Source organism: Nannobrachium achirus, assembly GCF_963921795.1.
Source record: "Nannobrachium achirus genome assembly, chromosome: 9".
In the NCBI taxonomy this organism is placed as follows: domain Eukaryota; kingdom Metazoa; phylum Chordata; class Actinopteri; order Myctophiformes; family Myctophidae; genus Nannobrachium; species Nannobrachium achirus.
This window is the reverse complement of record NC_137818.1, coordinates 51,319,375-51,331,477: the sequence shown is the minus strand read 5'-3', so window position 1 is coordinate 51,331,477 and position 12,103 is coordinate 51,319,375. Positions and strand designations below refer to the sequence as shown.

Below are 12,103 nucleotides of genomic sequence, written 5' to 3'. Positions count from 1 at the left end.
TGTAAAGTAACTAAGTACATTTACTCAAGTACTGTACTTAAGTACAATGTCTTGTTAGGGTGCCCTCACACCAAAATACCTATGAGAGTGGAATCCGTGTTCCGCCAATGCATTTCAATGATAAGGGAGCGTTTTTTGCAGAAATCCTCTGCTGGCATGAAACCGCTTCACTGAAATGCATTGGCAGAACGCGAATTCCACTCTCATAGGTATTTTGGTGTGAGGGCACCCTTAATTTAACTTTAACTGGAGTATTGAAAATAGCAGATCTACAAGCTCACAATGCGCATTGTAAAAATGTTATTATAGTAAATTTACCCCCATTGATTCTGGAGGTGGACCCAAATGCATTTAGGTCTCCATCCGGAATCAATGGGAGTAAATGTATTGTAATCAAATTATTGTCTTAGGAATGCGCCAAATACAAAACAATATTATTGAACTCAAAGTCTCCATGGTGTGAGTAATCAATATAAAATAGTCATTTTGGGGGTGAACTACTCCTTTAACAGAGAATTTTTACATTGCAGTATTGATACTTTTACTAAGTACTTTTACAATGTTTTACACCAGTTGTTCTCAACCTGTGGATCGGGACCCCCAGAGGGGTCCCCAAATTATTTTGAGGGGTCCCCAGATGATTCACTTAATGTGAAACATTGTTTTCTCACTCAACAGTAAACAAACGTGTACAGAGGATATCTGCACATTTCTAAAGTGACAATTTAAGGACTTTTTAATACCTCTGAAATGACAAATTAAACATTGGCCAAATTGTCAAATATTAGAGGCAGAAATTGTGAAAATAGCAGATCTACATGCTCACAACGCCTCGCAGCGTGAGGCGTTGTGAGCATGTAGATCGGCTATTTTCACAATAGAAGCGTGTTACACAAAATGTAATGCCTCAACTCTTAGTGCTCATCAGAGTGGGGGGTCCCCAGTTAAAATACGATTATTTTGGGGGGTCGCGGCCTGAAAAGGTTGAGAACCAATGTTTTACACCACTGATTGGCTGTGTGGTCTTGTGTTCTAACCAGGTGGGGCACAGCGGGGGCCGGGAGGGCGAGGCCCTGCTGGGGGTCTTCTCCGCCCGGGTCAGCTCCACCAACAGCAACCCCTCGGACGCCTCGGCGCTGTGCGTCTTCCCACTGGACGAGCTGGACCGACGCATCGCCTCCACCCGGGACCTGTGCTACACCCAGGACGGCCGGGTGGAGGGGGGAGGAGGGGAGGAGGTGGCCTACATAGAGTACGAGGTCAAGTCCAGCTGTGCCAACCTGCCTACGGTACGAAGGTGTTCTGCTCTGGAACTGTGATGCGTGATGTTTTGGGGTTTTCAACTACATCTGAAGCTGGGGTTTTATATTTATATTGCATTAGATCAGATTACATCAGATTAGATTTTCTCAGGATAAAATGGATTAAAAAGTCACCTCGGGTGATGTACTGGTAAAGTGCGTGACCACCACCGTAGAGGCTGTGGGTTCGATTGTGTCTTTACGAACACAGTAGACCTGTTATTCCACTTTCAAAATAACTTTTGGTCATTTTATCGTCTAATCAGGCTTTTGGGAACACCCTGAACAGATTTTAATTTGCTTCATTCGGTATTTAGATATTTGATGTAATATAAATGTTATCAGGCCCTCCTCCTCCAGGACCTTTCCCCAGTACACACCCATTGTAACTTCAAACTCCATTTTAACCATGATAGATTCATTAAAAACACGTATTATTGTTTTCTTGTGACTGATAATACCATCCTAATACGTGAGCAGGCCGTGTTTTTTCAATAACTTTTTTCAATTATTTTTAATACATTTTGGAGAAAATGGAAAAAATGTAATACAATAAAAAAATATTAAAGATAATTGAAAAAAGTTATTGAACAAACACGACCTGCTCACATATTGCTATTAGGATGGTATTATGAGTCACCAGAAAAAAGAATGGGTGTTTTTAATAAATCTATCATGTTTAAATTGAAGTTTGAGGTTACAATTGGTGTGTATGGGGAAAGGTCCTGGAGGAGGAGGGCCAGGTAACATTTACATCAAATATCTAAATACTGAATGAAGCAAATTAAAAACTGTTCAGGGTGTTCATAAAAGCCTGATTAGACTATAAAATAACCAAAAGTTTTTTTGAAAGTGGAATATCCCTTTAATGGCTGCCCCGTTTGGTGGTGAGGGAAGCTGGGTGGAGAGGGTGATATTTGTCACTGCAGGTACCAGTGTTGTCATAATTTAGTCACCTGGAAAGTTTTAGTTTTAGTCTAATTTTAGTCGGCTAAATATCATAAGATTTTAGGCGACTGAATCTACAGTTGATTTAGTCAACTAAAATGTATTTTGGCAGCCTTGATAGCATAGTAATGACTGATTTTACACTTGATTGCGTGCTGAAAATAGCGCGTCGCGTTGTGAGCTTGTAGATCAGCTGTTTTCAGCACGCAACACCTGAGAACAACCAAACATAAAATGACTCTCTTCAGCACTAGTCCCTCCCTAACGTTTTAGTCTAGTTTTTATTTTGTTGATGAAATTGTCAATATATTTAGTCTTAGTTTTAGTCATCACAGCTTAGTTTTTATTTAGTTTTTATTTAGTTTTCGTCAGTGAAAAAAACACAGTCGACAAACATTTTTCTTCATAGTTTTAGTCGACGAAATCAACACTGGCAGGTACTCCTACGTGCCGTGGCGGCACCCAGCGTCAGCAGGGAGTGTTGGGCGGGAGGTTCATTAGGGGCTCAAGGACACAACACCACACATCCAGGAGGAGAATAGTCTGACATAAGTGCATGCAGCGATAATGCTGTTTTTCCTTTTAGCTTTTTACTGAACTGTACTTTGCTCTACTGTCTGACATCAATTCCATGTATGGTCAAGTGGAGCCAATTACATCTTACTGTACTCTACTGTAGTCTACCACAACTCATGTGGCGAGAGAGATTGGAAGGAAAGATAAAAGCAGACAAGGGGGAAATCGGAACCACTACAATAGATAAATACAAATAAATACATAATAGAGAAGATAGCTAATCTGCTACATTAATGGCAAAACAGGGATGCCAGGTTTAAAGTGGTCAAACTTGAGATCTTAATACGAGTGATGTTAGAGTATGCAGAAAGACAGAGATGGTATGAAGCCTTTTTAATGAGGTCCTTGTCCGAGCAGAGAGACGATCAGGAGGATGGGTGCCCCTTCCTGCAGGCCCTGCGGCGACCGATCCCCCCCCACCCAACCCCACCCCACCCCCCGCCTCTGCCCACTGCCCGCCCGGCCCCGTAAGCCCCTGCAGAGCCAGTTAATGGGATCAATAAAACAAACTAACCCCGGATCAGCTCTACCAACGCTTAATGAGCTCTGACAAGGACGGACAGGAGCGCTTGTGAAAGCCAATGACAGAGAGAGAGAGAGAGAGAGAGAGAGAGAGAGAGAGATGACATAGAGGGAGAGAGAGAGTTCAAATTAGGATATTGCAGAGTAATATGTACAGATTTCCAGTCTAACCAATAGGCCAGTTGTTGTCAAACATTTCCATGCCATGTCTAACCTCCAAGTTGATATGTATTAGGCCACGGACCCCACCTGAAAAGATTGTGCAAGGCGCCCTCTTAATTTAAGAAGAACATTCGTGTTCAAGATTTCCAGAATTATCCACAGGCACGCAGCGCATGAGGTTGTGGATCCGCTGTTTTCAAAATAGCTATAGCGTTTAAAATGGGTGTTAAACTTTTCCTCATTTTGCTGGGGACCCTCTAGGACCCCATCAAGGACCCCTGGGGGACCCCATTTTGAGAAGCCCTGCCATAAGCTACTAGCAGAGTGAGAAAAACGTCCCGTTCTACTTCCTTGTTCAGGGGCCATTATCTGGAGCTTATTGGAGTGGTTGTTTTGCAGTGCCATGGCTGAGGTCTCTCAGCATGAGTCCACTTAATCTACTGTATGCTTACTGTAAATCATCATTAAGATGATTGAACGGTAGTGAGTCAATGGCTGGAAAGTAACATAAGACTTAGTAAGTAAAATAGACTTGACTCATCAAGCAGCATTAGTGTCAGCCTCATAACTCATAGCTCTGTTCATCAGGATTCTCTATTTTTCAGTGGAATTTATTTCGTGAATGAATATTCAATGAGTGGGTAGATTAATTAATGAGTATATCAGCGGGATACCGATTCAAATTCTATTTTAATGTCACCTCACAGGAGTGGGTGATATTCTTCTATCTTACAAGCTCCTCCACAGTTTGCGTTTTCGGGTGTTGTGTTTCAGTCAAAAGTCATTTTCTAGTTGTCGTCAGTAGTGTAAACTAACCAATACCCAGGGGGCAAAGGAAGGTGTGCTGCATTTGCCCCGACATACAAAGTTGTCCACCAGAAATATTATCTATGACCCAGTAGGATCACAACCTATATGGACAACCCGGTCAATTTGTACAACAAAGTCCAATATGGCCGCCTTTAGTTTTAATGAGGGGTGAATAGGGCAAAATTTTAAACTGAGGGATATTTCCACGAAACTTCACAGGTTGATCAATGGTATACATATGAACATTTTTTGTATTGCAAGTTTCCATGAAATCCAATATGGCCGCCACAATATGGCCGCCATAATGTAAGGAGTAAGGACCCAGAAAATAGGTTTTGCCTCTAACTTCTGAACCAGATGAGCTAGAAACGCAAACTTGGTATCTATTTCATGGTGTCTGACCATGGGAGACCCAATGGAATAGCTAATTTTATTATTGGGTGTGTCTTTATTGTAAATATTTGCAAGATGGTGGACTCCCAAAATAGAGCTTTAACATAATTTCTACCATGATTGTTGACTGCTTTTGCAAATACAAGCAATATGAATCCATTTGCTAAGATTTATGGCACAGAAGGGACTTATACCTGTATTATTCTTGAGTTTGCATGTTGTCAAAATGGCTGTAAACGAGATATTATATTTCCTGTCCGATTCTACTGTATGTAGTTGTAGCAATGACTTCAGATAAAATCAGAGACCAAAACAATGTATCTTAGAAATATTTTTTTAATTAAAAAAAAAAGAAAAAAAAAAGAGTGAAATTAATGCAACTGCCTTTTTGGGTCTTTCACACATAGACATGCACATGCTTTCCAACAACTTCAGCTTCAGGGAAATTATAATGAACACATGATTAAAACAGGCTGCATTATAATGCAAATAATTGCTAGTCACTATCACTGTCATGTGTACCTATCCGGCTGCATCTTGTCTCCAGTCCTTGGCAACAACACCCCAAGTAGCATGCAATTCCCTTCTTCGCACATGAACAGTTTTTCTGGCAGCCTTTGATACAGCTACATGATATTGCCTTTGATATTGTGATATTGTCCATTGATATAGGCCAGGCTGGCTCTGTAGATGGACAGGGGACTGCCCTCCCATCACTGAGAGACCATCCATATTCAGTGAAGCAAGGGATGTCTGGCTTCGCGATGTGTGCAGTTTTATGTATTATGGCTGCTAGAGCAGCTCTTTTCAGGTGCAGGCCAAAAGCATTTTCTGTAGGTGGCAGCAGCTTCAACAGGGTTGATCGGTTATTTAGGAACTTGTACACTCTCAGCTTTGCCAGGTCAAAGTCCTCCGAATGGTCAGCTTTTGATGCATATACAGCTATTGTGAGGTCTCTAGCCTGATTCTTGACATCCTCTGAGAGGGAATAAGAGGAATTTTCACCAAACACCTGAAGTGCAGGGAGATCTAGACCCATGCTGGTCTTGAACCATGCCTTCTTTCCAGTGAAAAAGGGATAGCTGGTGGTATCTCTGCCACTCAGGCTGTGAATAAAGGGCAGGGCAGTGGACCCAGTCTTAAGACAGCTGAGCAGGAACACAGGTATGTCCATTCAAAACCTGCAAAAGAATATGAAGTCTCTGGACAATATACAGCTCCTGATCCTCAAGAGTGTTTTGCTGTCTCTGAAAACAAAGCAAACCTTCTAAGATTCCTCTGTGAAGAATGGTGTCAAAATGAGACACTTAAGTCTGCTCTTGGTACAACCCATCTTTACCTGAGTGGAGGATTTAAAGAAGAGACAAGGAGTGTGGTGATCAAGGAGGGGTGTGTTGTTGATGTCCCTGCACTAGAGTCAACACAACAGGAGGCCGACACATGGGTAATTCTACACACCATCTACAGTGTCCAGGCTCACAAAGTTGACAGAGTTGTCATCCATGCTAATGACACAGACATCATCATCATCATGTGCCTATATCATGCTGCCACCCACCTCCTAGACTCCCTGCACTTCAGGAGTTTGGTGAAAATTCCTCTTATTCCCTCTCAGAGGATGTCAAGAATCAGGCTAGAGACCTCACAATAGCTGTATATGCATCAAAAGCTGACCATTTGGAGGACTTTGACCTGGCAAAGCTGAGAGTGTACAAGTTCCTAAATAACCGATCAACCCTGTTGAAGCTGCTGCCACCTACAGAAAATGCCTTTGGCCTGCACCTGAAAAGAGCTGCTCTAGCAGCCATAATACATAAAACTGCACACATCGCGAAGCCAGACATCCCTTGCTTCACTGAATATGGATGGTCTCTCAGTGATGGGAAGGCAGTCCCCTGTCCATCTACAGAGCCAGCCTGGCCTATATCAATGGACAGGGCAATATCATGTAGCTGTATCAAAGGCTGCCAGAAAAACTGTTCATGTGCGAAGAAGGGAATTGCATGCTACTTGGGGTGTCATTGCCAAGGACTGGAGACAAGATGCAGCAGGATAGGTACACATGACAGTGATAGTGACTAGCAATTATTTGCATTATAATGCAGCCTGTTTTAATCATGTGTTCATTATAATTTCCCTGAAGCTGAAGTTGTTGGAAAGCATGTGCATGTCTATGTGTGAAAGACCCAAAAAGGCAGTTGCATTCATTTCATTGAGATAATCTCTCTTTTTTTCTTTTTTTTTTAATTAAAAAAATATTTCTAAGATACATTGTTTTGGTCTCTGATTTTATCTGAAGTCATTGCTACAACTACATACAGTAGAATCGGACAGGAAATATAATATCTCGTTTACAGCCATTTTGACAACATGCAAACTCAAGAATAATACAGGTATAAGTCCCTTCTGTGCCATAAATCTTAGCAAATGGATTCATATTGCTTGTATTTGCAAAAGCAGTCAACAATCATGGTAGAAATTATGTTAAAGCTCTATTTTGGGAGTCCACCATCTTGCAAATATGCACAATAAAGGTCCAGACACACCCAATAATAAAATTAGCTATTCCATTGGGTCTCCCATGGTCAGACACCATGAAATAGACACCAAGTTTGTGTTTCTAGCTCATCTAGTTCAGAAGTTAGAGGCAAAACCTATTTTCTGGGTCCTTACATTATGGCGGCCATATTGTGGCGGCCATATTGGATTTCATGGAAACTTGCAATACAAAAAATGTTCATATGTATACCATTGATCAACTTGTGAAGTTTCGTGGAAATATCCCTCAGTTTAAAATTTTGCCCTATTCACCCCCCCCCATTAAAACTAAAGGCGGCCATATTGGACTTTGTTGTACAAATTGACCGGGTTGTCCATGTAGGTTGTGATCCTACTGGGTCATAGATAATATTTCTGGTGGACAACTTTGTATGTCGGGGCAAATGCAGGTTTCCTAAAAAAAGGCTGGTTTACTACATTTACTACTACTTAAGTACAATTTTGAGGTATTAGCTAGTACTTGAGTATTTCCAATATCCAATACTTTTACTTCTACTCCACTACATTTCGGATCCAAATATTGTACTTTTAATCCACTACATTTATTTGTAGTGGACGCGACGCGCTGTGCGCTTGTAGATCTGCTATTTTCAAACATTTTGTACTTTTACTTTTGGTACTTTAAGTACATTTTGATGCCAACACTTTCATACTTTTTGAAATCCGTACATTTTGAAATCCGGAAATCCCGAATTTACATTGGTAAAAGTCTTTCTATATTGCATTTGGCAGTATTGATACTTTTACATAAGTAATAAATGTGAGTACTTTTTCCACCACTGGTTGTTGCAGAACACTCTGAAGGCGTACCCGTGTGGCTCTGACCACACCCCCAGTCCCATGGCCAGCCGCATGCCGCTGGAAGCCGAGGCCGTGCTGGACAGCCCCAGCGCTCGCCTCACCGCCGTGGCCGTCAGCGTCAGAGATGGACACAGCATCGCCTTCCTGGGAGACGCCAATGGGAAACTTCACAAGGTTAGTCCATGAGCCACCCATTTAAGCCTAGAATTATTTAATGCTTCAACTATTGAAAAATAGCAGATAATACAAGCTCACAAGCTTGTAGATCTGCTCCCTGGAACAACATATTTTTGAGATGGGGGTCCACGGCCAGATTCATGTAATTTTAGGGGGTCCTTGACATGAAAAAGTTTGAGATCTACTGATTTAGAAGAAGGATTTAGAAGACACTTACAGAATCGGGTCAAAAATATTCAAAGACACAAATGTTCACGATTGAAAAAAAAAAAATCTACAATCTGTGAGCTTGTATATCTGCTATTTTTTTAATGGCTAAAGCATAAAATAATGGTTCAAGTCTAAAGTGACACAGATTTGTGTTCAGGCCTAAAAGTGTAACTTCATCGTACAACCAAATATATTTGTATATCTGCATGACTCTCTCCTCTGTGGGCTCTTATTGCAAGGAGAAATTAGTTAGGTTTCATGCTGAACCGGACTCTGCCATGGACGCCAATTCCTGCAAGTATTAGCCTATGAATTTCAGAATTGATTTTAAGACTTTAAAGCCAGTCTCCTAGTTACATATTAGCTATGCTGGTCCCGTATGAGTGCAGCCTTAGATAGGGCCCTTGTTGGCCGGGCTTTTGCTGCCCGGCCAACTAGGCTTTGGGACACCCTAACAGAGGATCGGTAAAGCCACTTTATTGCCTCTCTTTTATCTATGCTTATCTCCTTTTACGCCTTTTTATGCCTTATATTTATTTGATCTAATTCTACTTCTTCTTCTTCCTTCTCCCTCATCCTATACAATAATGTAACCTTGCCTTCAGTTGAATTGAAATAAACTTCCTCAGCTGGCATTGTGAGCCAATTATCCAAATGGAGGCGCTACAGCAAGAATTTAAAGTTGAGACACCAGATTTCACTTTTCGTTCTTGAGCTATACATTTTTGGGAAACCTTGTGATAAGCCAGCCAACACACCACAAAGCACCTCAAGCATTTTAAAGTGATGTCAGACATATTTCGCCCAGGTGTGTGCCAATGCCCATATTTGACTGCATTGCTATGCACCCCATACCTCCAAAGTATTCCAGTTATTTCCCAGGAGACGTTGTTCCAACACTCACACCAGCATACCTCCATGAGCACATGAATCAAACATCTGCCTTTCTCTCCTGTGGAACTCACCGCGTGGTAGCACTTAAAGGTGCTGTAAGTCAGTGGTTCTCAACCTGTGGGTCAGGACCCCCAGGGGGGTCCCCAAATTATTTTGGGGGGGTCGCCAGATGATTAGCTTAATGTGAAACATTAAGCTAATCATCAACATTAAGCAACATAAAGTTCAAGTGTAAAGAGGGTATCTACACATTTCTAAAGTGACAATTTAAGGCCCTTTTAATACATCTAAAATGACAAATTAAACATTGGCCAAATTGTCAAATATTAGAGGAAGAAATTGTGAAAATAAGCGAGGCGTTGTGAGCATGTAGATCTGCTATTTTCACAATAGAACCGTGTTATACAAAATGTAACTCTTAGTGCTCGTAGGGTGGGGGGGGGGTGGGGTCCCCAGTTAAAATATGATTATTTTGGGGGTCGGAAAAGGTTGAGAACCACTGCTGTAAGTGATATTTTTTAGGTTTAAACAAAAGGTGTTTGTGTGAAAGGTTTAAAGCTCTACTATATTCTGATAGTAGTCATTGCTATATAGAGTTTTTGTTCAACAACAGAAAATACATTTTCAGAGTCCCATTTCAGTTATCAGCTTATTTCTTGCAGTGTTCAGTACTAAATTTGTCTGCTCAAGTAATTTCTTTGTGTTACGTCCAATTTCACTTGTTTATCATTCCTATCGTACCCTTTATGAGTTCTCGGGTAAAATTGGTATCCTGACCTGAAAATGCATTTTCCTTTCTTTCAAGGGGGAAATTTGATCCCCAAAGTTCCCAAAATCCAGGGTGTTAATTGAAGTCTGGGGGTGTAAAAAATTACCCAGTGTATGTCCAGATTTTACTGTGTGGGAACATGACTGCTTCACAACAGATTGAGGTACCGTAACACACTTGACCTTTGCTGTGAGGTATGTGTTTTCTTGGCAGCTGTGTGTGTGTGCCTGGATCCCATGAGAGAAATGATGTTTTCATGGTTAACAAAGACCTTTAGGGTTAAAGTTATAATTAGGAAAATATTCAGGTTGGCCGTTTAGGGGTTGGGGTTAGGTTTAGGGTAAAGAAAATGGCAAGAGAAATAGTAAAAACTGCATTATTGCAAAGAAATAGCGATCCTACAATGTTGCTGTCCTCAAAGGTATAAAGTAGTGTGTGTGTGTGTGTGTGTGTGTGTGTGTGTGTGTGTGTGTGTGTGTGTGTGTGTGTGTGTGTGTGTGTGTGTGTGTGTGTGTGTGTGTGTGCGTGTGTGCGCGTGCGTGCGTGCGTGCGCATGTTCTTGTCTTTCTTTCACACTAGCCCTTACCCGTTCAAAGATATGAGCTCCGAAATGATGTGCAGTGTGTGGGTTATGGGATGTGCACTGTGCACACAGTATATGAGGGATGGAAAGTAACTTTAACTGGTGCTTGCATGCTAATATGTAGGAGCATCAATGTAAGAAATACCCGTTCCATTTAACGGCTACAGAGATACTGTGTACCGATCTGCATGATTTTTGGACAACATCTGTAACAGGGCCAGAACCCCCCCCCCCCCCCCCGTGTGTGTGTGTGTGTGTGTGTGTGTGTGTGTGTGTGTGTGTGTGTGATTGTGCATGGCCTGAACAACAGCGCCCCTCCCTTAACAAATATGAGCTCCAAAATGATGTGCAGTGTGTGGGTTATGGGATGTGCACTGTGCATACAGTATATGAGGGATGGAAAGTAACTTTAACTGGTGCTTGCATGATAATATGTACTGTAGGAGCATCAATGTAAGAAATGCCCGTTTCGTTTAATGGCTAACCCCCCCCCCCCCCCCCCCCCCCCCCCGCCCGCCCGCCTGCACACACACACACACTCCCCCCCCCCCCCCCCCCCCCCCCCCCCCCGTGTGTGTGTGTGTGTGTGTGTGTGTGTGTGTGTGTGTGTGTGGGTTTGTGTGTGATTGTGCATGGCCTGAACAACAGCGCCCCTCCCTTAACATGTGTGGTCACAAAAGGTACTGTAGGCTAAATAGATATAGATACACCATAAAAATGCTATTATACAGCATACGATTTGTGAAAGTGACAAACGGGCTTCACAGTTATGTCAGGTGTGTTCATATGCTGATGGTGATGCGATTTCAGATCAATTGCTCCAGCCACCGAGGAGAAACGCTGTTTCATACAGACAGACACTCACTCAGACAGACATTCGCAAAATTATAGTATAGATGGAGTCTCACTTTGAATCGCAACACAACCCGCAGCTAACCCTCCTTCTCATCACTATTCATTATATATCACATTAACGCTCGCCATTCTATATACATTAAGTGGCGTAAAGTGATATAGCAGACCACATTCACGCGTTCCCGCTATGCACAAAATCACAAAACCACATACATCATCTTTCCAGTTCCGACAGGGCCATCTTCCCACGCTGTTGTGATAACATAACATTATAATTTAACAGCATGGGACATATTATGCTGAGTGCCTCCTCTCAATAATATCCACTTTTCAGAAATGTGTGTATTTATTTTAAACAGAGCTACAAGCTCACCACGCAGCACTGTGCGTCACATTGTGAGCTTGTAGATCAGTTATTTTTCGTGCATTACCGCTGTACGGCAAAGCATAAAATGGGGCTTAAGTGGATATTAACCTATTTAGGCCTAGAATTATTTAATGGTTTAACTATTGTGCCGTGCTGCAAGCTTGTAGATCTGCTAT

General features: G+C 41.9%; 1 protein-coding gene across 1 annotated transcript in view; it reads left to right on the top strand.

Moving 5' to 3' along the window:
* Positions 1–12,103, top strand: part of plxnb1a (plexin b1a) — a gene marked incomplete at both ends in the record, with an annotated part of 93,287 nt that overhangs the window by 41,364 nt on the left and 39,820 nt on the right. The window contains 2 exons of the mRNA XM_080732871.1: positions 1,041–1,289; positions 8,064–8,246. Coding sequence (XP_080588997.1) covers positions 1,041–1,289; positions 8,064–8,246 — 432 coding nt within the window. The remainder of the gene's footprint in view (positions 1–1,040; positions 1,290–8,063; positions 8,247–12,103) is intronic.